This window comes from Pungitius pungitius, chromosome 2 (assembly GCF_949316345.1).
Source record: "Pungitius pungitius chromosome 2, fPunPun2.1, whole genome shotgun sequence".
NCBI classification, from domain to species: domain Eukaryota; kingdom Metazoa; phylum Chordata; class Actinopteri; order Perciformes; family Gasterosteidae; genus Pungitius; species Pungitius pungitius.
The window spans coordinates 2,732,248-2,758,548 of record NC_084901.1 but is presented as its reverse complement, the minus strand read 5'-3'; the positions used below and the strand labels follow the sequence as shown (position 1 = coordinate 2,758,548).

Here is a 26,301-nt window from a genome sequence, read left to right as displayed (position 1 = left end):
GTCTCCCCTCCACCCCCCACCCCCCAAAAAAAGGTTTATTTCTAACAACGCGTATGCCCGTGCACCAGCAGTTGCAGGGTTTTGCAGCGGTCCTGCACGAATGCACATGCGCGGGTGGATGCGGTTTACGGGAGGGGGGAGGGGAGGGGGGGTGTCACTAAATGGAAACGATGAGAACATCCTCTCTCAACGAATGATGTCAATGGGATTTCTACAGACATATTTGTTGAGATTGTGTCAGTCGCCGATTTACCACAACAATAAAGCTGTCTGACGTTGCTGCTAGAATGATTGTTTATCGTTTTATAGCGTGTTAAACGTGTCAGGAGCTTATGCCCATTGAAATGGTTGTTAAAATAAATCCAAACTGCTTGACAGCTGATAGCGCCTGACAAATATATCCTCATTTCCACATGGTTTAATCTGGGATTTCTTGAGTGATCGGTCTTATTCGAATTGTGCAAGCGTGTAGGCTTTAGAGTGGTTTAAGATATATCGTCTGCTATCTTCAATGGTCAGTGTTTTGATGGGTATACAAAATGCTGCTCTTGTGCAAGGGGTTACATAACAGCTTCCTGCGTTTGGTGTCCTATTTAAGCTGGTATTTGTTGCCATGTCAGTAAATAAAATAAAAAAAGAATTTGGTCCTAAATCATCGCTTTAGTTTTGTCTAGTTTGTAATCGACACATTCATTCTCATGGCAACAATGGGCCGATAAGCAATCTCGTCTGGCCTACTGAGTTCACGTGTTCGAGGGTCAATTGTTGCCTCAGTCTTTTGTTGTAACTACAAAAAAACAAGGAAAGTGGATATGGAATGTAGGGTTTGAGTGGGGACAAAAAAACTGCCTTTTGACCTCGAGAGGAAGAGAAGGAAGCAGGAGGGGAAGTTAGTTTAAAACAAACCTCCATGTAACAAAACATTCCCCACAGCTGCGTGTACTTTCACAAGACTGTCGTGAAGCTTGCACGGACATCACCGTAAACCAGCACACCAAATTATTGTTAAATTCTGCAGGATTCATTTGACGGTCTACGTCTAAAATAATAACAAAAAAAACAGCCTTAATCCACCTGTAATTACTTCAGCAGGTTTGTCTTTCACTTATTAATTCTTCCACGTGCTATAAGATCCTATTTCGATTGTTAATGTCCGTTTGTAAAGCACGCGGTAAATCCATGGCGTTACCGACACAGACAGCAGCGTCGTCGTCGTCTTGAGCAACCGCTGTCGTGGACGCGCATGGAGCATGGTCACGGTGCCCCTGCGAAACCGTGAGTGTAACCCCGCAGCGCGTGGAGGCGGAGCTCGGGTTTAGTGACGGGGAGGGAGGGAGGACGGAGGAGGGGGGCTCGTGGGGGTTGGGAGGCGGAGTCTCGGCAGTCCTGGCAGGGCCGCCATTTTTGCAAGGGGAAAAGAGACTGGTTTGAGGGGATCTAATTTCGAAAAGTCGCCGATGACTAGGGCACTGTTTTAACGGTTTCGTGTAGATTTAGAGGCAAAACCCGGGACACCTCGTAGACAAATACGCAAGAGATTTTTCGCATGAAAGGACTCTTTGGCGGACAAGTTAATATACAAGCCTTTTAATACTTTGCTAGGGATCCGCAGTGTGTGGACAGAAGTATTGTTTTGGTTGTGGAAGCTGTGTGGAAAGAGGGGGCTTCACCCAGGTCCCCCAAATCGCTATTCAGATCCTTCAGAGTGGACATAAAACGGTGAGTAAACTGCATTGCGTGGTAGTTATAGGTGAGCACAAATCCGACCTGCAAGGCTATTGTTGGCTTTAGTTAGCCGGCTAGGGACATCATGCTGTTGCTGGCTAACGTTAGTTGTAGTATCAGCTGAGCTTGCTAGCTAGCCGAGCAATACCGTCCAGGGTTTGTTATTGTAGATGTCAATTTCTTTCTAATTTGCCTCGATCGAAAAAAAAATTAAAAACCGCTAACAGGGCGACGCAAGTTTCCCATCTAGCCCAAAGTGTCATGTTGGCAACCGTAACGCCAGGAGACCGTTTGCTAACTAGCGCATGCTACTAGCTCAAATTAGCTTTACACAACACCGAGCAGGGCTCTTGTATTTCTCCTCGACAGTGTGGCCGTACGAGGAAAAACGTCATAGAAAGTGACCGGGTAGATATTATTTTTCAGGTAGCGATAATCAACGCGATCGATCGCTGGACGGTAACGGCAGTATGGAGACCGTTATAGGTTAACAGAAGAAGAAAACGCTGCAATTAGATTAATGGCTGTCCCACAGCCTGGCGTCTTTGATACAGTATACCGACTCGGTCATCAACAGTCAACTTGTCCATAATATTCATGTTGTTCGCACTTTGAACCAGAACCAGACAGGGGAGTCACTTCATGTCGGTTTGACACCGAGAAACTGCAGGCCATAGTGCGCACGGTTTCATCCACGTTAATGTAACTTTAGTAAATATGACCTCCTAATACAACGCTTTATTTGAGGAGAGAAACAGCACATGAGCCACGGTGGCTGTCAGTTAAAAAAAAAAAAAACGCATCAGCCGTTTTTTTGACATCCTGTGTTACTTGATTACTGTCTTTGCAACACCCATCAAACCAGCATGAAAACAGTGCATTGAACGTTAGTTACAAACTTGCTTTTTTTTTTCTTCTTCGTGTTGGCCTCCCACCCTGCTTACCAGAGCACGGGGCATTATTTCCGTTCAGCAAAAAATCATACAATGGTACCATTTGAAAGCCGGAGAACAATGAGCTTTTACATGCAAGTGACGTTGAACGAATACATGAAGATGTTCAGTCTGGTACGAGACTGCTCAAAGCAATACCAGCTGTTATAATAGCTTCGGTGCCTAGCTACATTGCGCAGTAATCTCAGGCTACTGAGCTTTTAATGGAATTGTAGATATGACGAGAGGTAATCGAAAATAGACCCAATGTCAAACGAGCGGCGGACGACCGTTATGTTTTACTTTGACATAAGATGCCATTCCCCATCGCTTTGGGCTTTTTTTTTTAGAGAAAGGGGGTGTATTGGGTTCAAATGCTGCAAGCGTGGGGGAGGGTGTGTGTGTGTGTTGCATCTCGCCCCAGCCATACAATACGAACCCCATCTCCATCCATGCGATCGTAGCCATGGCGAAATTCACTGCCCGACCTCTTTGAAAACAAATGTGTAAATGTGCCACTGCTCGGGTTTAGCCTCGGGCGGCTAAGTTACATTTTCAAGGCCTGACGCCGTCGCCCTTTCCCCCCGCGGTGACGAGTCGCGTATTAATCCACTCCTCTCGTGTCGGTAATAGCTCCCTTTGCTAACCGTTACCTTCCAAGCATTAACGCCGTTAGCTTCCGTTGGATACCGTTAGCCTTTGTGCGTTACTTTCCACGGTCACCTTTCGCCGTTTATTCACGCCCACACCCCCCAAGTACACCGTTGTTCAAAAGTCATCGTTGTGCTGAACGCTCTCTTTCCCTTTGTGCAAAGCGGTTAAATAAAGACAAAGGGTCCGAGTTAAGTCGGTTCCTGCTTCGGTTGTCTCGCTACTCCGAATGCCGTTACACGTTAGCCTGCAACGTTTCCATAGGCCCGTGCTAGCCATAATTGCTAGCCGATTAGCTTCCTGGCTTGCTTTTTTTTGTTGCTGTCGACGAATTCCCCACAAAACTGTCATGGAAACAACACGTAAACCGCACCGACAGGGTGATACTTAAGTCAGAGTGTGTGAGAGAGGCGATTGAATGCATTCTTGGGGGGTTTTCCTCCCGTGGCGAGGCTCCCCCGGCCACACGGTTGCCTCGCAGTCCCGAGAAAAAGCGCTCTGAAAATGGCGACAGCAGCAGGGTGTTGTGGTAACATAATAGCAACGTTGTACCCTCCACACCCCTATCGGCGGCGCTGACTGCAGCGCCGACACACTCGCGGGGAAGCAACTGCACAACAACGGGGTTTCTTTTCTTTTACTGGAGTTGAGGCATTAAAATAACGTCAAAAGCGTCTTAGTCATGCCTCGGTTTATACTGCGCTTTTTTTTGTGTGTGTGTGCGTGTGTGTGGGGGGGGGGGGGGGTAGGGGGGGGAGGAGGGGGCTTGTAGTAACATTCACTGAAGCTGTTGTCTCTCTTCCTCAAATGAACTACAAAGTATCCCTGTGACATGCGTCACGACTCATGCTGTCCTGTTGTCTGATGTTGGGACGTGAGAGTTTTGATCAGACATAATTTGATGTATATCAAAATAAACACAGAGAGAGAGAGAGATCACACTGATCTACTTTTTGACAGCATTGTGTTTCACAAAGGTGAACAAGCACAAACTCTTTGTTAAAATGTGTGTATCAAGACATGCTCCTTTTCCCAGATCACCTCCCTGAAATGGTCTTTTAACAAAGTTAACACGACACCGTCTGTGCCTTATACCCAGGGCATGCTTTTCTTTCTTTACTGGTCAACACATGATGTGATAGAAATGCACTCTGTATTTAATTGTAACCCATGGTTACGTGAGCGGCTCAGTTATAATGGGTAATTATTATTCTTTTTCCGATTTCACTGTTGGATCGGGGAGGATAGTGAGCGAAGAAAGCGTTTGTCAGTTGGATATTTGCCTTAGCTCAAGACTCAACAACGGCAAACATTAATGAAAGAATGTAAAATGTCAGTTATGTTCTACTTGGGGTTTTTATTAGCACGGTAACAATGACCAATACGGTTTCACGGAACATTCCTCAAGTACACAAAAGATGTTTATCTTTCATATTGAGTGCACAATCCCAAATGATAAGACATTTTTAAACAATGAATGCCAGAAATGTGTCTTGAATTTGTTTTCAAACACAGGATCAACATATTATGAATACAATCAATCCAAGCTATTTTCCAGGATGGTGTTTTCATGCCTTTGGGCTCTCACAGAGCCTTGTGGCACAGCTGTCCTTTCTGCAACGTGGGATAAACTTTGCTGAGCTGAAATGCCTTTTTATTGCCTAATGCCGAGTGTTTTTTTTTCAGTTCAGTCAATAAAAGAACATTTCACTGTTACTGTAGCATATTTATTTACAAATATGCTTAGTTCCATTGTAGCTCACGTTACATGGTGGTTACCAGCTGTTTAGGTGTAGGGCGAGGATGTTGTATGTATCGATGTTAGACTAATAGACGCTTCATACAGAAGGGACTAAAGCATCTGTCTGTAAGAATAACGCGTGACACTGGTCTCCAAGCCCTTTCAAAGCATACCATGTGAAATAAGCAGACATTAGAGGGCCAGTTTAAAGTCTCTTTATTATTACTTGTATCATAAACATCACTAAGCACTAGAATGGCCTTCATAGCTCCCATCCGTTGAGGGTCATTGTAATGAAGTTCAGCTGCCTGCATGATGCATGTTATGCATGCACATAATAGCGAGGGCCGACGGGTCTTCCCTTGTCTGGGGGGTTTATTACTGCTAGATGAGTGAGAGGGCCTTTCGGTGCACTGCCTAATCAGTCCCTGCAACAAACTACACAAAGTCCCAAGCCGTCAGTGTTACTGATACTTGCTTCTTTAGCCCTCCTTCTGTCTGCGTCATATTGGAGCTGAAAGTGTTGACTGCCGGCCCCACTGTATGTGTGCCCGGTTGCCCTGTGTAGCAGCAAAGTGTGTTTGCTTGCTTTGTTGACAGAGATGGCGACGGGAAGTGAGCCGCCACTCCCCCTCCACCACAGGGACGAGGACAGGCAACTGTGGCAGGTGGCTGGGGGACTAGCAATCTCAGATGACACACCTTTCCTCTCCCCCTAACCCCTAGACGGACAGAAACACAAACATACGATCAAATAGCCAGTACAGAACTATTTCATTCTTTTCAGTGTGCACGGCAGATCGAGAGAGGGAGACAATAAAGAAGCCAAGCAGGTGCACAGGAAGTGTATTGACTTATTGATAAGGCAGGTGGAGGCCGCACACTGCTCCGTTTTCTCTTTGACCCTCTTCCTGTACTTAGAGCAGCTACCCTTGTTATTGTGCTCTTCCCTGTCTCCAGACAATAACCTGTCATCCCAGAAATAGTATCGCACCTGTGTAGGTGAAGTGTGCGTGTCTCTGTAGACACGGACCCCACCATGCGGTGCTAAGTCGTGTACATGGCTGTGGCTCGGTGTGATATCCAGACACTGAGCCCAAGAGACAAAGCGACCCGGCTCTTGGGCCCAACGCAGTCACATGGTATCCCAGCTGGGAAGAGAAGGGCTCAGGTGACATGGTTTTTGTGCAGTAAGCTGGGCCGTAACAGATCCCTATTTAAGCTAGCAAGCGCGCCCCCCCCCCCCTCCCCTTCGACAGGTGGCTTTAGGTACTGCTGCTGCAGCTGTACTACACCGCCATAACCTCGTTCCTGTTGCTGAGCCTGCCACCAGGCAGGATGTGCCATCAAGGCTGGTGATGTAACGCCACTGCGGACCAGGCGTGAAATGAACCCTCAAACACTGCCGTAATGGGACCGCTAAAGGGGCTCTTATTGTTCATTGACACCCCCCCCTCCTCCCATTTTCCCTGGACTCATATCAACGTGCATACCTCAAATGTTTGTGTGCTGCCCATTGCGTTCTCCAAATGCTGTAATTACCTTGCAGCTGCAAACATTTGTGTCTTTGCAAATGTTGAAAGGGTTTCAGTCTTGACCACACAGGGCCGGGTTTTGATACTTTGTGAGCTGGAGCGAGAGGGAGATGTAGAGATTGTGCCCCCGGGGGGATTTCTCTGGAACAGACATTACTCAGACTACAGGAGGGCTGCCCCAGCTTCGCTGCCAGATCCAGGGGCTACTGACTTCAGCTCGCACACTCCCTGGCTGTTTAAAAAATGATTTGACTTTTGGTCTTTGGGATGCTGGGAGATATTTAATGTAACCCCTGTAAACCCCCTAAATGCTCCCAATTGCTATTCTGCAGGCCGTTCTCCTTCTATTGTCCACTAGCTTGTTCATCTGACTCCTAAATGGAACGATCTCTACACGCAGCTGAGGTTTGCATTCCAAATCGATGTATGACTTCACCTTCAAGTGCAGAGAGAGTTGTGGCAGCCATGGGCAGATGGAGAGAAGAGGGCCAGGCCAACATTCCTTCTGGGTCATACTTCCTCCCGTGCCCATGACTCTTTATTTGTTTGAGGTCGGTTTGATCCGTTTGTTTATCAGCTGAGTCACTGCAGCCAGCTATGAGGACGGTGTGAAGTCGCATCCGCTTGGCGGGGGGGGGGGGGGGATTCAGTCGGAATCCCTCGTTTTCCGTCGCTCCGACCTTATTTATCGCAAAGCATCATCTGCCCAGCATTGAAGCACGAGAGGAGAGCTGTTGCGGCGATGTGGGTTTTCCCTTGCTGACTTCGGTGCGGTTCGGTCTTAAAAGGACACTTCATTTGTCTCCCCCCCCCACCCCACACACACACACACACACAATGACGTGACTGTGTCCCCTCCCCGAGTGAGGGAGTGAGTGAGGGAGAAAGGAGAGACGGGGCTACGCTACGTGCTCCACTCTGCCACCCAGAGTCCACCCAGGTCTAGGCTGTGTAGCGTCACTGTCAGACAGCCTCCATGTACACCTCCCTCCCCCACCCCCGCTGCCCTCTGAAATGGAGGGCCTGTGGATGATTTCTAAAGCTCCCCACGGCGCCAGGAAATCTGCGAAGGGAGAGCATAAAAGGTGAACGGTTTTGGAGAAAGAAAGCCGACCGAAACCCCTCCCAACCTGCGGCTCGCTTTAAAAAAAAAACAAAAAAAAGTTTGTTCATTGGTGCACCGTGTCTACTTTCGGCTGCATGTCTTTCTACGTCCCGCCGCTACAAAGGTGACTTTAAATGGTCTCTCTCGCTGGCTGCGTGTCATCTGGAACTGCGTCTGCGACACTCCCCCTTTTCCTCCGCTCTGCGTTACAGTCTCGGGTTTATTTAGGAAACGCACAGAGAAGGGAGAGAAATCCGGCTGGGCGGGGTGACTGGGCACAGGAAGGGAGGGGGGGTGGGGGATTTTCTTTTTTTTTTTCCTTTCTTTGGGGTGATGGACATGTCTCCCAGAGGAAGTAGGAGGAGCAGGCGGAGGCAGTCACAGCGCAGTTCAGATTGAGTCAGGAATGCAGCTGCACTGTACTTGTTTTTTCTTTTGTTTGTCTCCACTGTGTCCGCCGCAGACTGGTCCTCCTTTACGGAGAGAAATGTTTGACAGGGACAGGGAGAGGGGGAGGGGGCCGAGCGTGGGCTCGTGCGTGCATTCCTTAGTTGTGACGGCAGGATTCCCTGTGGGTGAAGAGGAGACAAACCTAGTGGACGGGGGGGGGGGGGGGGGGGGGGGAAACAAACGGGCCGCTTCAGAGCAACGCTGTTTGCCCGGTGCCCACAGCATGCTGTGCCCGTCAGACGACACAAAGGGGGAGAAGTCTGTCATCTCAGTGTTTCGGGCAAAAGGAAGGTGTTCTAGTTACATCGGCCTCAGCCATGAAAGGCCTCCTGCCAGTGTTGTTGCCCCCGCTGTTTAACCCATCCACTCACCGAACACAGAATGAGGACAGAATTTGGAGGGCGATTCCCGCCAGGCAGCCTTGGCTGACACACAGACACCCGGGGGTCTTCTTCCCGCTATCAATTAGGCCTGGAGCTGACAGATGTCACGTCTGTGAGCCTCTTCCAAGGCCTGCTGGCTCTAATAGTGCATTTGGGGGAATTAGTACCTGAAACGACTGTCGTGGCTGTCACCTTCGTCAGTTGTGCGTCCATCCCCAGTGAACTATGAGTCTCCCGGACAGGGGGGCCGTGCTGTTGACAATGAACCCGGTACTGTTTTTTTTTTTCCCTGGATAGAGTTGTGCGTGTTGACATGCATTTGTGCGCCTGCTTCAGAGGACCCGGTTAGGCCCAGAACAGGCAGTCGACACATAAGCTTGCAGAGACATGTTCTGGTGTGTTATTTGCTCACTGAGTCTGTGAATTGTTTTTCCGACTCGAGCCTGTCAATAGTTGACATATTCCGGCTCTGTGGCACCTTGTCTCGTGCGCCACGATCTGAGCCTTTGTTTGGCCCCAGTGTGCATGAGCAGGCGGAGGTGTGACCTCTAGCCTATTTTGTCTCGGCATCTGTCCCTCACATTAATCCCGCTTATCAACAGAGCTCCCCGTGTCGGAGGCAGCCACACGGACACATATGCTCCCGTCTGGACTCGCCTCAGACTCCAGTACATGGCTTAATATTCCCATCAAGAGTATTGCTCCCAAACCACCTCCCACTTGGGGACCAGGGGGGCGTTGCATTCAATGCCCGAGCCCTAATGCCGTCAATTATTAATGAAAGGATCTTACTTGATCTGTAGCAGCCTTTACCATGTGAATAGCTGGCGATTCTAACAGCCGGACCAATCAAAATGGAACCTTTCATATCAAGAATAGATGTAGAGGGTCTGTGTGTTTTGTCTGTCTGTCTTTTGGAGGAGTGTACTCGAGTGCTTAGAATAGAGCAGTCCTTTTCAGTCGAAGGGGGGAAAAAATGGCTTCTATGTGCTGTTGCGTTTTTTCCCTCCCTCCCTCCCTCCCTTCATGGCGGCCCGGCTGCTGTGTGTTCTCTTGCTCCCCTCTGTGGGAGGTTCCTCGCAGTGCAGCCTCCTGCATTCCTTGGCCCAAAGTGTGTAAGGGGTTGCTTTTAGCGCAGTTCATAGCAGCAGCAGCAGCAGCAGCTCAGGCTGTACTTTACAATGTTGTATCCTCTTCCTTGTCATCAGTCTATAGCTCAGCTTGGTGGTTTTGTCAGAAAGGGAAATTCCCATCAAACACTTCTGTGTAGAAACGCCGTTCTCGACCTGAAAGTATGAATTTGCATGTGCTGGAAATACCCTGTTTTTACTGATTTGTCATTTGGGGTCTGCTCGGTACTGCAGCATTTCAAGTGCGTTTACTGTGAAATAAATCCCGCATTGTCGAACTGTTCATCAATCGAAACTTGTAAGGATGCATGTCCACATTTCTAACCCATCCCTTTCTCTTTTGTCTCTGTGTCTCGTTCTCCTCTCCTCCGTGCCCAGGCCTTGTGGATGCACTTAGATGTCTGCAATGACTGCTGTGGCTGGCATGCCTCAGTGTTTTGGACTCCCATTCTCTGGACTCAGTAGGACAAGGACTGATCAGCAGAGAACGTCATGAGCATAGTCATCCCAGTAGGGGTGGACACAGCAGACGCCTCATACCTGGAAATGGCTGCAGGCTCAGAGTGAGTAACACCTGACGGATACACCAAGCTTTCTTGCACATACAAATAATAATATCTGTCTCTGCCAAAAGCGTCACTTCCTCTGTTCTCAATATTTCACCCGTCTTAGGTTTCGCTACACTTTTGCATTTGAGACTTTTTGTCCATATAATTTCCCCCGTCCCCCCTCAACACGCGCTCTGTGGCGAGGAAAGCCGTTTCGTTATTATTTTCCTTCACTCTACAATTCTTGTCTTTTTGCGTAGATCTCTTCCCCCACATAGGCGGTGGCTCTAATGGACAGTTCGGTCTAATTTATTATACTCGCACTCTCATCAACTCTGTTCCCTGTGTTCAGCTATTGACTACATCTGAAATCTCATGTGGAACCGGAGGCCTGTAATGTCGGTGCATAACTGTTTATAACACTGACGGGGAGAAGTGTAGAACATTGTTTTCCCTTGATCCTTCACTAACGCAGCGGCTTGATGTTTGCACTCATGTGTACACGCTGCATTGAGTCAGTACAACGGAGGCTGCACGGAGCCATAGCAACAAGGCACCCGTTGCCCCTCCTCTCCGTTTCCTACAGTGCCGTCAAGGACATCGGCGCGGCTTTTTTCTTTTCTTTTCCGATTAAATAAACGAGGCGAGGTTTTCTCATGTGACTGAAGAACAACACACGTCATCAACCCTTAGAGGGGTCCTCTGCCCTCCCCTCAGCCTTCATCGGAGCTGTTGCCGTGACACCTTGTGTTGCCATGGTATCTGTCCCTCGCTCCCCTCCCGAAACCTTCTGCACTGCGCAGGGCCCGTTGCCATGGTCACTGGCCCAGAGTGACGGGGTGCCCTGACATGGGCATGGCGTCTTAAACGGTCCCAAAGCGCCCCGCTCCCCTCCTGCGGCCACCGGGGGTAGCAGTAAGCCTCAGACTAACCCTCTCCCTCACGCTGCGTCCGTCCGAGCGCTGCGTCTCATCGCCCCGCTGCAGTTTTATTGCAAAGCAGGTGACGAGTTTGAAAGGGGCCTCCACCTGCTGCTGGTCCCGTCCCGAACGAACGGACACGGCATAACTGGACACACACATACGCCTACACTCACACACACACACACGCGCGGTGTATTGCGGTGTATTGTGAGTGCGCCCGCCGCGTTCGGGATAGCCGGGCTGGTTACTCACCAGCGGAACAGCGCCACGTCCTTTACGCGTCCCCCTGAAGCCTGCAGCAGCGTGACCAGCTGTTGTCTAATGCGGTGTGTGTCCACGGCGACACGCAGAGCCCGCCGTGCGCGCACACGTCGGACTGAATACGTAGTGTTGCCATGGTAGCGAGTGGGAGCACTTAAGGAGTGAAGGCGTTGCCGCTGGCTGTTGGGTGCTGCTTTTTTTTTTTTTTTTTCCTCTCCTGCTGTTGATTTCTCCGTTCTCCTCTGTCAGCAGGTGTTTGCATCGGTCCTTTTGTTAAGTGCTTGTGATATGAATAAACTAATAACAAATGGGAGCTACCTTACTTGAGAATTAAGAAATTCCCCCCAAAATTCTTTTTTTTTTTTCTTTTCATGTGGATAACTCAACGCCGTAGCGGCCTAATCAACCCTCTTGTGTGCACCCTGACCCCCCCTCCTCCCAGGAGTGGAATGATACAAACCTTTCAGCTCTAAACACGTACATTCAACAAGCTTACTTCCTTCCCACTGAACAGGCTCGCTCACATGTTTGCCTTCTGCACGTCTTTCCAGCGCTGCGGCTCACTGATTCATTCCTACCCAACCCCCCCCCCTCCCTCCCCGTAGCCACTTACTGATACATGCTTCTTAAAGCCATGTGTTATAAAAAAGAAAATAGACTTTGATCTGGTTAAACATTAATTGGAGAAAGTTAGTGGGCCGCCTGCACTCTCTTTAGTATGATTTTTTGGGGGGGATTCTCCCCCTATCTTTTTAACCAGGCTCTTTACACTCAGTTGAACAGTTTGGATTCTTCTGTGTGTGAGTTAATCTTTTGTGCACACAGTTGTTAAAAAAAAAAAAAAAGCGCACACACACCCACACCTTACACTGGGTCCGCCTCCGGACCTCATGCATGCACTTACGTTTTCACTTTGTCAGTGAATACTTGAGCGGCAACGCATACAGGAAGTGCACATTGCTCCTACAGCACGCAACCTGAGCGATAGGGCCGAGGGCTCCCGCAGGTATCGTACCACCTCTTTACCCTTGGGTTCTTGATTCAAACTATGATTTTTCAATAGCTCTTGCTCCAGCTAGATCATCATTACTTGTATCTCCATTTTTCTACTTGTTTTCTGCTTAAACAATTCGAAAACAAAGCGTTTCATGGAGCCACATCTCAATGAAAGCTACATTGCCCGTTCCCAGCCCACATAGTCTGTTTTAGTCCTTTTGTACCCGTCGTGCTCGTATGGATCTGAAAGGTTGTCCAGTATGCTACGCTCTTGGTCCTGTTTACAGATACTTGTTAGCAGTGGCTCTCGTGGAGCTGCCTGCTGCATGGTGTACATTTAGTGTGGAGAGACACGAAGCAGAGACACAACCAAACAAGCTATGCAGCTGTCACGTATACCCACACTCCTGAATGGTTGTTGTCCGCCTCCCTCCGTGCAACATTTCTTATTAAATAGTTATCCGTTAAAGGAGGTAAATCGAGGGCACGATTGATCCACTAACGCGTTGATCTGAACAGCGGGAGAACCCTCTCAAAAGTCATTGTGGCCGTCCCCAAGTTGTGTTTCCCCCCCCCGTCTCTCTTTTTCTTCCCTCTTTATAACCAACTCTCTTGTCTCATGCCATGCGTTAGTCCAGTTCCACTTCTCTCTTCCTCTAGAGCCACCCCTTTTGGCAAGTGAAGAATAGATTAGTCATGTCATAATAAGGGCGGGTTGGTCTCAAACGGCCAAAAGGGCTCACTGCTCAACTGCATTGTGACTCTGGGGGAAAGTGGATCGTCTGGTTTTGTAGGAGTGCTTGGTTGTGTGGATGACAGACAGCCCGTTTGTAGTGCTTGTCTGCCTTGTGGATGTGGGTTCAAACGGTATTAGTAGTTAGTAGCTGTGGTAATTACATTCTCTCTCTAGAGTTTTAAAGCCAGTGTGACATAACAGCAGCAGAAGTATTCAGATTATTTGTATAAGGAAGCAAGAATTCAGCAGCAATGACCATGAGAGACACACAAATGTGTATTCTTTTCTCTTTTGTTAAATCGCAGAAGTTAATTAGGGAAATGTAATGAAAATCAATGTCTTGAAGTCTACAAGCTATAGCTTTTATAAACAATAAATCGATTTAGTAAAATATGCAATAAAGGCATAAAATGGAAATACTCAAGTAGAGTACAGTTCGTGTGCATTATTTAAGAACTTGAGTCAATCTACTCCCCCCCCCCCCCCCCCCCCCTCCCTCCCTCACTGGGTGTGCAGTGGCCTACTGCCCCATGTCCCCTGACACTGTTGCTGTCTTTAGCATGCATCCGTATTCTCGCCACTCTTTTTCCGTGTCACCACCAGCAGCAGCAGCCGGCTCGGCGTGCAGCGCACACACGTTTGGGGAAGAGGATTCACTCCGCGTGGCCTCCTTGAGGGTTTTTTTTTTTTCTTCTTTTCTTGAGTAACGCGGGCTCTTTGTTTGTCTCTCTGCTCAGCAGACCAGAATCGGTGGAGGCCAGCCCTGTGGTGGTGGAGAAGTCCAGCTACCCCCACCAGATCTACAGCAGCGGTTCTCACCATTCCCACAGTTACATTGGCCTGCCGTACGCCGTGAGTACACTCGCCGTTCTTCCCTGCGCAGCCCATGACAAATAACCTGCAATCCGTGAGCCCTTCCCACACTGTTAATCATTAAGCTTAATGTGACTGGCTCCCATTTAGGTCAACATCAAACATGGGCTAGAAGTGGTCAGGGGCCGGTTGATTGTCACAAGCCATTTTTTGGGAATAAACAGTTAATGTTTTAATAATGAATACATCTATAAGGAATATAATTCTATGGTTGCTTTTCCCATATGGCTGTTGGCTGCCCCCCCCCCCCCCCCCCCCCACCCTACACACACCCTTCTTCCCCGCGACACATTTAGGAGATTTTCCTTGTATGAATAATCCCTGATAAGCTGTCATTTACCTCCACCCGGTGACCGTCTCGCTCTCCTTCTGTCCCATCAGGACCATAACTATGGGGCGCGGCCCCCACCCACTCCACCGGCCTCCCCTCCCCCCTCCATGTTGATCCGACAAGGAGAGGGGGGGTTGTTTGTTCCAGGAGGCCAGGACGAAGCATCCAGGGGCACAACGCTCAGCACCTCAGAGGATGGCAGCTACGGGGCGGACATCACCCGCTGCATCTGTGGCTTCACCCACGATGACGGCTACATGATCTGCTGCGACAAGTGCAGGCGAGTCCACCACCTTTTCTCTAAAGGACCGGGTGGCCCGGACGTACGTCTCCTCACGAATCCCAACGTTCAGGTTGATTAAACATCTGATTCCTTTCTTTCTTCTTCTTTTTAGTGCGTGGCAGCATATCGACTGCATGGGCATCGACAGGCAGAACATTCCTGAGACTTACCTGTGTGAACGCTGCCAACCACGACACCTGGATAGAGAGAGGGCCATCCTGCTGCAGACCAGGAAACGAGAGTGTCTGTCTGGTGAGCAGCACCACACAGAGGGATTCATAGACTGTGTCTACACTGAAATATTCGGGAGCAGAGTACAAAGTTGGATCAAATATAGAAGGTTGTTATTTGGAGAGGGGCGTCTGCCGCAGGACGTCACGAGGGTTCCGTCCGTTTAATTTAATGCGCTCTGCTGGAGCTAATAGACGGGTCTTTCAGGTCCGCTTTTACTGGCGTCTTTGCTGCAGTAAATGGCCCGATTGTTATTGAACCCAGCAGGTTGCGGGCTGTGTCAGGATGCCCCCTCCTCCCGCTGCAGGTCCCTCTGACCCAGCCTGAGACACGCTGACACCTGCTGGCCAAGAAGCAAACTCCTTTTGTGTATCATACCGCATCTTCCTTCGCTGAAACATAGCCAGCCCTTGATTTTGTCCTGCAGCAGTCTTTGATGTTTTCCTCATGAATAATAATATGTTTGTTTACTTATTCAGATGGTGACACCAGTGCAACAGAGAGTGGAGATGAGGTGCCATTAGAGCTCTACTCCACCTTCCAACACACGCCTACCACCATCACGCTCACCACTGGGCGCCTCGGCAATAAGCAGACGGATAAAAAACGAAAAAAGAGTGGGGATAAGGAGCCTCCGGCCTCCTCTGCCCGAGCTAAGAAGGTCAGATTTCACTTGTTTGTTTATAATCAACCAGGTCAAAGGACATGTATTACATCCCTATTGTGTTTTATTGGACAACGTTTCTATAAAGGTTTTGTATGTCTTTACTTTGACTGGCAGGCCTTCAGAGAAGGGTCCAGAAAGTCCTCCAGAGTCAAGGTAAACTCACCGAACACAAGACACTGTGTCCAGAGTCCTGTTGACCTCCCCACCACCGCTCGTACCAACAACGGCCTTGTTTTTGTCTCCTCCTCCCAGGGCGCCGCTCCGGAGCAGGAGCCGACGGAGCACCCCTCTCTGTGGGAGAACAAGCTCAAGACGTGGATGGAACGCTACGAGGAGGCCAGCAGCAATCAGTACAGCGAGGACGTCCAGGTCCTGTTGCGTGTCAAAGAGCAAGGCGATGGCAAAAGCCTGGCGTACAACACGCACCCGGCCTCCTTCAAGCCGCCGGTGGAGGTAGGAATCTTTTCACAATAGAGTCAGATGTCCGACCCCCCCCCCCCCCCCCCCCCACCCTTATGAAGACGCGCATGCTGTGATCCTTTCCCACGTTCAACCATTTAGTTCATTCAGTCGTTAAATGCGTGTCCAGGATCTGCACTCATGCCCGAGTGTGTCTCTCTTTCAGAGTCAAGTTCAGAAGAACAAGAAGATCGTCAAGGCGGTGCGAGACTTGGCGCCGGACTCCCTCATCATCGAGTACAGGGGAAAGTTCATGCTTCGACAGCAGTTCGAGGCCAACGGATACTTCTTCAAGAGGTCAGAATTACCCGTCACTTCTCAGAAGGATGCCTCCTTGGAGTTGTTTCCTATGAATGTGAAGTTGATATTTGAGCCAATTAACTGCTATTAAAGCCTCAAAGGACTGGCGCTACTTCCACAATGCTTTTCTTAATGTGAATTACTGACATTCCTGCTTTTCCCGTTTTTAGGCCATACCCCTTTGTGTTATTTTATTCCAAGTTTGATGGACTGGAGATGTGTGTGGACGCTCGGAGCTTCGGCAACGAGGCGCGCTTCATCCGTCGCTCCTGCACCCCCAATTCTGAAGTGAGCCGCACATTGAGCTTGCCTCTTTGAACGACGTCAGCCCTCGTGCATGAGTGGTAATATCGCATCGCCGTCTCCCCTCAGGTGCGGCACGTCGTTGAGGACGGGATGCTGCATTTATACATCTACTCCTTGAGGCCGATCGTCAAAGGCACAGAGATCACCATTGGTTTTGATTACGACTACGGCAGCTGGTGAGTGATGAGAGCCAACCTGGCAGGTAGCGCCAGGACCCACGGTGGCACGGGAAGGTCGTTTTGGCTTCTAACTTCATATTTCTCCTTCTTTTTTTTTTCTCTCTTTCTCTTGATATTTGTAGTAAATACAAGGTGGACTGTGCCTGTGTGAAGGGGAACCAGGAGTGCCCGGTGCTCAAGCACAACCTCGAACCCACGGAGAACCTGGGCTCCGGGGGCCGGCGCCGAGGCAGCCGCAAGGACAAGGAGACGGTCCGGGACGACCAGGGCCAGAACCAGAACATGGGTCTGGACTGCGAGGGGAAGAGCAAGAGCGCGGGCGACGGCAAACAGAGGAAGCTCTCTCCTCTCCGCCTCTCCATCTCTAACAACCAGGCAAGATTATGCGTTTCTGCAACAGCACACGAAACGCACACCCACTCTCAATCCTTTTCTTCATTTATTTATGTTTACATGTTTACATGACTGTCTACCACGGCATATTTGTGTTAGTGTACATTTTTGTAGCCCATGCATGCAAATTGGTTTGATCTTCGTTGAATGTTTTGTGCACGTGTTTTCCATTGTTAGTCACTACATGCTCTTTAGTTCCCTCTTTGTTTCCGCCCCCTTCATCCCTTTACGCCGCATTCACCTCTGCCCCGGCCCGCGTTTCAGCGACACAGCTGAGATTTAATGTCATTGCGCAAAGAACAGCATGCTTCACTTGCCACCGTTTGAATCAATTTAGCTGTTTGAAATCAGTTTATTTCAAAACGTGGCGCATTAAGAAATCAGCCTGGTGTGTCACTAGCCTGAAATGCAAGTCATTGCTGAATGATGAGACCAAAGAAAACAGAGTAGAAAAAAAAAGAAGAAAAAAAAATCTTTAGCTAGTCCTATTGAAACCATATGTTCACGTTGAAGCTGCTGAGGGGTTTATTCTGCTCGAGGGTGCTGGTCCGGCAGGGAGGGCGCTCGCCGAGCTGCACACGAAGATCCGTTTATCGTTTATGAACAACACTGAGGGACCGAAGACGAGTTCCAAGCGTCTGTGTGTGCGCTCCGTGGCGCACATTGACTCCTGAAAAGTAGCCCAGTTGCTTCCCACGCACATTTCGGGTTACTTGCCCCTGCCTCCCTCCCTTCCTTCCTACCTACCTCCCTCACCTCCCTCTCCTACACTCTTACCTGTCTCCTTCTAGTCTGTAGCTAGACTGACTGATCAGCCGTGATAAAGCGCCATACACCCCCCCCCCCCTCTCCCCTCCTCTTACAGGATCCTGAGTTATATGAGGATCTAGAAGACAAAACCTCCGTTAGCAATGAAGTAGAGATGGAGTCAGAGGAGCAGATTGCAGAGAGGAGGAGGAAGATGGTAAGTGTGCCAAGCTAGGGGCTACAGCTTTTTTTGTTTTTCTTCTTTTTTTGTGCCACCCAGCAGAGAAAGTGACAATAAAAATAAGCCTGTTCCCTGTTGCTCTGGGTGTGGGCCAAACGGTGTGTCTGCTACGGGGGCTGTGGCTTGGATAGGAGCAGCTGTCCTCCATTAAACTACCCTCCTCTTCATCGCTTATCTATTGCCAGTGCTCCCGCCTCTGTCCCATGCCCATGTTGATATTTTGCTCAGTCCTTTTTTGTTTTTTTTTAAATGTAATTTTATTTTAATTTTTTTTCTCTCCCTCCCGCAGCTTTGGCTTCCCTCTTCCCCACAGTACTGAAGCTTTGTGCTTGTCTGTCGTTACGCAGCGGCTTTTGTCTTCATCATCTGTTGCCCTTTTTGAATGAACCCTCATGTTGTGTGATCATGTGAGCCAAACTGCCCCCCCCGTGTGCCATATCGTTTGAGTATAGCGACCCTCACCTTTTTATCGCGGCTCCAAGTTTAAAATGGCCAAACCCTGTTATCTTTTTTTTTCTCTGAGAGATGGTATCAAACCCGCACACACACACACACACACACACACACACACACAAATTACCCTGCAGTCAGCTTCATTTCACACGGTGGAACCGAGGTGTAAAGTGCTGACTCATCTTTGGCTAACACACAGACCTGCTAATCGGCCAGAGAGGGACAGACATCTGAGGGAAGGGGGGGGGGGGGCGCAGAGGGAGAGCGAGGAGGGCCCGGTGACGGTGAAGCCTTGTTGCCGGGGGCCATATTGACTTTGGGAGACCCAGTGGGCTGGTTTCTATATGGAATGTGGCCCAGGAGAGAGCGGCGCTCCTGGATCAGTAGATGCATGCGGGTGTTGTTGTTGTTGTTGTTGTTGTGTGTTGGCATGATTTTTGGCCCAATTCAGCAAGAGCCCCTATTGTTCGTTGTTGGTTGCTGGTGTCACAGGTTTGCGTTCCACCTGGATGATGTCACCCTCAAGGACGCTCGGGTCCCAGTTTATTTTTGGGCTCGTCCATCAGCTGCGCCTGCTTGTCCTTGCAGCCAATCCCAGCAGACACTGGGAACCGGGAAAAATGGACTAATTAACCAAATTCTCCCCCCCCCCCCTCCCCCCTCTGTCTGAATGTGGGAAGAAACCAGAGCCCCCAAAAGAACCCTGAGCAGAACTATTGAGCGCACAGAAAAGGCCCCGGGGTCGCAGGTTTTTTTTCCCCCCTCAACTGTATTATCAAAAAAAGATGTTTTTTTTATTGATTGGGTTGTTGGTGGTTTGGTGGTGGTGTTTTTTTTTTTTTTGTCTCCGACAGCCCAAAAAGCGCACAATTCAAAGAGGTCCCGACAAACTCGTAGTGTGATACAGAGAGGTTGTTTTAAGGGTGGGGAACCTTGACGTAGTGGGGGGGGGGAACAAAAATGTGAATGAATCAGCTATTTCAGAAAATGCTTTTAACCTCGATATCGTATAAAGAATAAGTGGTGTTACCAGTGTTATCAGCATCGTCTACAGTAGGATATTACCTAATTTGAACCTGTCCAACACCTCCGGTAACTTCCACAGAGCTATTTCTCACTAGCGTAGCCCTGTCCAGTGTTTGTGAAGCCTTGTTTAGGGGGGACATGTCTCTTCTAAACTGGGCTGTCTCTTTATTGAACATTCAGGCCAACCCAGCGGAGCAGTCCCATCTCCCTGTCGGGGCGGCTTCCAGCTGGAAGGGACTGAAACACAAGGAGGTAAACTTGACCCATTCATAGCCAATTCTTACTCCACCCATCTACCAGCTTCCCCACCCCCAAATCTCCCCGAGGTGACGGAGGTCCCAGCGCACTAACCGCCTCGTCTCTACAGACACCTGTCTTCAGCCTGATCTCTCAGCATTATGTCGTTTTTTCCGTATACATACATTTCTTGGTATGAACATCTTTTCATTGGGGTGTTCTAACATACGGTGGAGCTCTTTTTGAGTTTTTTTTTTTTTTTTTTTGTCGGTGGAGGTTCAGCCGCCGCTATTTGTGGCACAAACACGCATACAGGAACACGATAGACACGCGACCTCCCGGGTTGTTGGGGTTTAATTGTAAAGCTCTTGTTCCCAGTAAGTTAGAAATGCGGTTAATTTACATCCCCTCAACATGTTTCCTGTTGCTTCTGCCTGACCTCCTCCTCTCCTTTATTGTTGTTGTTTTGTTTCTCTACGGGCCTAAGGGTGCTACGCCTTTCTTTCACTCGCCGCTCTCTGCAGCTTGCTGGTCTTTTGCTGTGTAGCACCCGTTAACCACGGTTATCTGTGGCCATGTGGGAGAGTGGTTCTCTTTGGACTCACAGCTCTGCTCTCCCCCCCCCCCCCACCCCGTCCATCACCCCATTTTTCTCTCCGCAGACACGGGAGGAGAGGAAGATGGAGGCGATCCTGCAGGCCTTTGCCCGAATGGAAAAGAGGGAGAAGCGTAGAGAGCAGGCCCTGGAGAGGATCGGCGGCGGCGTCAAGACGGAAGTCGGCGGCCGCAGCGACATCAAGGAGGAGCCGCCCGCCACGCCGGAGTTGGCGGATTCTCCCGCGGTCATGCAGGTGAGAACGAGGAGACACAAAAGCCTCAGTCAACAGACCGCAGGGGTCAAAAGAACCCGTGAGACGCATACAACCGCCAATCAGTGATTCAATGCGACGTGTACAAACGCTCTTATCGCCTTTCTCACAGCCGCTGCTGGAGGTGAAAGAGGAGCCGGGACTGAAGCCGGCCAAGGTCAAAAGCTCGAGGAACAGGAAGAGCTTCTCGAGGAACCGCACGCACATCGGCCAGCAGCGGCGGCGAGCTCGCACCATCAGCACCTGCTCCGACCTGGCCCCCGGCTCGCCGACCGAGTCGGTGGAGCCTCTGACGAACGAGGCCCCCGAAGGAGAGGTGCCCGCCACCGCGCCTGAGCCGGAGCCCGCCCCCGACGAAGCGCCGGACACCAGCCCCCCGCACAGCTGCTCGCCGGCGCCCGAGCGACACCGCAACGGGAGCAAGAGCTTCAAATCTAAAAAGGTACGGCCACAGCTGAGCCTCTGCACGGCTCGGTGGACACTCAACCGTGATCCATTTTGCTAATATCCAATACTAATATATATCTTCTTTTTGTTGTTGTCAACAGCACTTTGTGAGCGAGTGGGTGGGAGAGAAGCAGCAGGACCGCGGCGGCGTCCGAACCCCGGAGCCGGTGCCAGAGAGGCCGCTGAGAATAAGCAGCGACCCCGAAGTACTCGCCACGCAGCTGAACGCCCTGCCGGGCATGGCCTGCTCTCCGCAGGTCTACAGCACCCCCAAACACTACGTCCGCTTCTCGTCCCCATTCCTGGCCAACCGCAGCCCCACCACCCCCGGGGTCCCCACCGGGAGGCGGCGTTCCCGAGAACTGCCCGAAACACCGCCGACCACTGGCTCCTGCAAGAAGGTATCACCCGTCTTCAGAAAGATCGCGTGATGACGTGTTCGACGTCTGCAAAGATGTGTTTCATCACATATCTCTTCTCTTCTCTTCTTACAGCGATGGTTGAAGCAAGCTCTGGAGGAGGAGGGCTCCACCAGCCCGGCCAGAGGACCAAGCCTCCTGATGCCCAGCGAGGGCCCTCTCAGCCCCCCCATTAACGGAGACTCCGACAGCCCTCTACCCTACAACGGTACCTGCTCGCTACCAGGTAGGCAGCCGGCACTCGGTCTGGTGCAACATTCACACGTTTTTGTTTTTTTTTAAAACAAGGAAGAGCTCCTAAAATGCTCGGCTCTTCCCGCAGAGTTGCCCACGCCGCTGAAAAAGCGGCGGCTGAGTCCGCTGGACGCCTGCATGTCCGAGAGCTCGACGCCCTACGGCTCGCCCTGCGCCACGCCCACCAGGGCCGACCAATCGGAGACGCCCGCGACGCCCGTCTTACCGGCTACCCCGCCGCGTGCCCGGACTGAGGAGCCGAGCGCGGAGCCCCCGCCCAGCACCCCAACACAGACACTTAGCGTCCTCCAGGAGGTAAGGGCGGGGGGGGGCAAAGCCCGTTGGAGTTTGCACATTTGTTTACGTGGGTAAAAGAACCCGGAGGGACAAAAATCTGTTCTCGTCCCACAGAGTGAATCTTCAGTGGAAAGCTCCCCGGAGGTCAGCCGAAAACCCAGTGTGCAGGAGGTGAGCGAGGGATGCGTTTCTTTCATTTTGGGTCAACAACTTGTTTAGTAACTACAATTTAGCATTCCTCATATTTGCGCCTTCTTGTTGTTTTTAAAATCTTATCGTGTAAAAGACCTTTTTAAAAGGTTCTTTTCTGGCTTCACTGTTTATTACATGCAGTTCTTTAGTTCTGACAGTCCCACCATTTCCCCTCCCAGGCCGATCGCCCTCCTTCGTTGGTCTCCTCTCCGTGCGTCAGGGCTCCCAGTTCAGACGGACCCCCGACAGAAGCCACGCCGACGGTTCCCGGGAGCCCGCAGCCCCCGGCGGCCGAGCCCATGGACTGTGGGGAGGACCGGGCAGACGGCGCGGTTGTGGAGGGGAGCAACGAGGCGTCCTCGTCCGCAGAAACGTGCGCTTCCTCTTTCCCCGGCTGGATAAAAAGCCCCGACAGAGGCCCGACGGGACCAGCTGGCCTGAACTTCTCCCCAGTCAATTCAAACTTAAGGGACCTCACCCCCTCGCACACCCTGGAGCCTCTGGTGGCCCTCTTCAGGCCCGAGGCCGCGGCCGGCGCTGTGGCTGTGGCGGGGGCCGCCGCGGGGACGGCGCCGCTGGTCGTCTCGCAGCCCCCCTTCCCTGAAGGCCAGGGGCCGCTCTTTTACGCCTGCCCCGAGGAGGCGAGTTCGCTGGGCTTCCCGCGCTCGCTGAACGGGGACGGCTCCGGCGAGGGGGGGGGGTCAGCGCAGAACCCCCCGCAGAAGAAGAAGGTGAGAGACTTCTACCTCTTAACCCTTGGAGCGGATGTTTTTAACCAGGGACAGAATTATATTATTATATTTAGTGTTTTTAATTTCAGTGGAGGCACGTTTCAGTTCGCTGCCCTCTGCTGGTTCAACACACAACGCGCACGTTGTTGTTCGACTGACATTGGCGCCGTGGTTTCTTCCCAGGTGTCCCTGCTGGAGTACAGGAAGCGCCAGCGCGAAGCCCGGCGCAGCGGCTCCAAGGCCGAGTGCGGCTCCCCCGTGTCCGCCGCGCCTCCTCTGACCGCGGACGCCTTCGCCGCCGCGTTGGAGACCACGAGCGAAGCGCCGCCGGCTCCCGCTCCTCCCTGCACCACCAACCCCGCCGCCAGCGCCACAGTAAAAGAGCCCCCCACGAGCGAGGAGGCCGAGGTGCCTGGGGAGAATGGAGAGAAGGAAGGAGGAGAGGGACAGTGGTACGTTGCTACAGCGAAATACTTCAAAGTGACGTGCTTTCATTACGACCACATCAGGGAAAACGTTCAATGCGGTGTTCTTTCTAGTTAGAAAATGGAGGCTAAATTTAAATTTGTGTCTCTGACCCGGTGTCTCTCGTCGTGTTCAGAGTCCTAGATTGTTCCTTCAGGTCGATAAGCAGACTGCAGGGAACCTCCCACGTGTTCTAGGAATGAGATTGTGACGACTCTGTGTATTTTCTTTCAGGACGTCGTCCACTTCTGTGGAGCAGGCCCGAGAACGCTGCTACCACAGAGCGCTGCTGCTCAGCAAAGACAAGGACGCGGGTGAGAAGAATGACTCGTTAGATAGTTTTTAGATTTTTTTTGGGGGGGGGGGGTTTCCTACGCCTCTTGAATCTGACCGGAAAAACTCTGCTAAAAGGGTTACGTGATACTATTTTCCTTTTTTCTCAGATGGGGAGACAGAAGGTGGAGATACGCCTGCGCTGAGGGAGTGCCCCTCTCCGAGTCTTCAGAAGACGCCGACCCACACGGTAGGTCGAGGGGACCCCTCCTCCCCCCCCCCCCCCCCTGGCTATTTATTTTTCCAACCTCTGCGTGACCCTCTCGCCGTCCTCCTCCCTCACAGCCCTGCTCTCCCGGCCCCGTGGCCCCGCCTCCCAGTCGCCCAGCGAAGGAGGAGGACGCCGCTGACGGACAGCCGCCGAGCAAGCCTGTGGGTCCCAAGGCGGCCCCCCTGACCCCCACCAAGCTGCACCCGGCGCCGCTGCCCTCCTCGCCGGTCCACTACGCCGCACCCTCCCTCCTGCACTCCCCCAAGCCCCAGGGCTCTCCCTACCGGGGCCAGAGGGCGCTGTTCTCCGCTGCGCCTCAAACCCCGGCGCCGGCTCCGACCGGCCCAGCCGCTTTCCCCCAGTACAACGCGCAGAGCGACCCGCCCCCCCCTCCGCCTCCTCCGCCGGCTTCGGCGGCGTACTTTCCTGGCCAGAGCCCCTCGCCCGCCGGGCCTTTCTCTGGGTTTAAATCTGCCGTCGCGCCCCCTTACCCCCCCGGTTCTCAGCCCCTGATGCAGACGATTCAACACAGCGTGCATTACCAGAGCTCCGCGGCGCCGCCGCCCCCCCCGCCACCCCCGCACCCCATGTCGGGCCCCACCCTGCTGCATGTCAACCTGCAGCCTTCTCCCATCCAGCAGCACCAGCTCATGCTGACCACCGCCGCCCCTCCTCCTCCTCCTCCCCCCCCTCCGCCCTCGCAGGGCCAGACCCCCCAGCAGCAGCAGCAGCAGCAGCCTCCCGCCGGCAGCACCTTGTTGTCACTGACCCCTCCCCCGCCGCCTCCCCCGCCTCCCCCCGCGCCCTCGACCAACGCCCAGATGCAGCCCCACCATTTTCAGAACTTGGGGGCTTTTCAGCCGGCGTTGCTGCACCCGGGCGCCGCCGTCGCCAACCCTTCAGTGCCCCCATCGACCTACCCCCTACCCCTTCAGCAGACCGGACTGCCCCCTCCTCCCCCTCCCCCCCCGCAACAGACTCAACAGGGCCAGGCCCAGGCCGCTGCCTCCCCTCGTGGCGCTCCTGCGTCCTCGACCCCCTTCCACAGCTCGGGGTACCTGAGCACAGGGTGGCACTGACGACCCCCCCCAGCTGCCCCTGAGAACTCTGCCGGAGAGGGGCGTGTATCATAAGCTGTAAATATGTTTTCTATGTACCTGAACACGTGGCCAGTGGAAGAACAGCTGATTGTTGGGATAAAAGGATTCAAACAAAACGGTGAAAAACAAACTGAATGAAAAGGAAGATGGACGATCCCCCCGGTGCTCTTTGCCCGCTCCCTCTGGCCTCCGTTTGTTTTTATATATCCTTCCTGTGATGGAGGGGAAAGTTCTTTGTTCTGTGTCTTGTTCCCCCCCTCCCCCCCCCCGCACTTTGTTTATCAATGGACATTCCAGCCTAAACCCCTCTTCTTCCTCCTTTTGTCAGTTATTTGTTTTTACTTCCTCTTCTCTCTCTCTCGTCTGTTGTTGTCGGCTCTCTACACATTTATTTGTTATAAACTAGTGGCTCACTATAGCAAGGAGAAAGCTTTTTGTACAGAGAAAAAAAAAAAAACACTTATTTTTTTTATTCCTCTGTCTAACAACAAATATCTGTTCACCGCTGCAGATTCAGAAAAGACCCGTTTCTAGAAAGCCTGCCGCACCATCCTGTGTGTGTGTGTGTGTGTGTGTGTGTGTGTGTGTGTGTGTGTGTGTGTGTGTGTGTGTGTGTGTGTGTGTGTGTGTGTGTGTGTGTGTGTGTGTGTGTGTGTGTGTGTGTGTGTGTGTGTGTGTGTGTGTGTGTTCTTGTAGAGGTAGGCAGAGTGGCCTCGCCCACATGTAGGACGTTAGCGGTTTATTTTTGAATATCAATGGTTATTTGTAGAAAGTGTAATTTAATGTATAGGTGGTTACTCCAGCTTTCACCAGAAACAGGTTGTAAATATTTGCTTTTCTTTTCTTTTCTATGCTTGTAAAATTGGCTCCCATCCCATTTTTTTGAAATATGGTTGTAAATATGAACGCTCTTCTTGGCAAAGCTGAATGTTTCTGTGACTGTAGCATTATTTTTATTTGATTTCTTTCCCTCTCTGGACTTTTCAACTTTGTCTTTGTTTTTTTTTTATTATTTTTGTGTGTGAGTGTGTGTGTGTGTGTGTGTGTGTGTGTGTGTATGTTTGTGTGGAGGGCAGAGACTCACAGACACTGCACTGTTCGGCTATTTTCATGGTTCATTATAATAAATCACTGTAATGACAGTTCTATACAACTTGTTGT

The 26,301-nt window shown here is 51.3% G+C and overlaps 1 protein-coding gene across 7 annotated transcripts; it reads left to right on the top strand.

The window, feature by feature from the left end:
- The first annotated feature begins 1,328 nt into the window (after positions 1 to 1,328).
- On the top strand, positions 1,329 to 26,290 carry kmt2e (lysine (K)-specific methyltransferase 2E). 7 transcript variants are annotated; one of them, XM_062559564.1, is made up of 25 exons: positions 1,330 to 1,719; positions 10,031 to 10,215; positions 13,854 to 13,968; positions 14,371 to 14,600; positions 14,716 to 14,855; positions 15,314 to 15,495; positions 15,616 to 15,654; positions 15,754 to 15,954; positions 16,127 to 16,257; positions 16,431 to 16,548; positions 16,633 to 16,742; positions 16,868 to 17,120; positions 18,004 to 18,102; positions 19,786 to 19,857; positions 20,505 to 20,693; positions 20,824 to 21,153; positions 21,260 to 21,559; positions 21,653 to 21,803; positions 21,900 to 22,126; positions 22,223 to 22,279; positions 22,480 to 23,031; positions 23,215 to 23,483; positions 23,731 to 23,810; positions 23,940 to 24,019; positions 24,115 to 26,290. In XM_062559564.1, the coding sequence occupies exons 2-25, from the start codon at positions 10,145 to 10,147 to the stop codon at positions 25,117 to 25,119; spliced, it is 5,001 nt and encodes a 1,666-aa protein (XP_062415548.1). In that variant the 5' UTR covers positions 1,330 to 1,719; positions 10,031 to 10,144; the 3' UTR covers positions 25,120 to 26,290. The 7 variants fall into 7 exon arrangements, with proteins under 7 accessions (XP_062415554.1, XP_062415550.1, XP_062415548.1 ...); XM_037460201.2 differs by having other exon boundaries at positions 1,331 to 1,719; positions 13,857 to 13,968; XM_062559570.1 differs by lacking the exon at positions 18,004 to 18,102 and having other exon boundaries at positions 1,329 to 1,719.
- Positions 26,291 to 26,301: the final 11 nt, after the last annotated feature.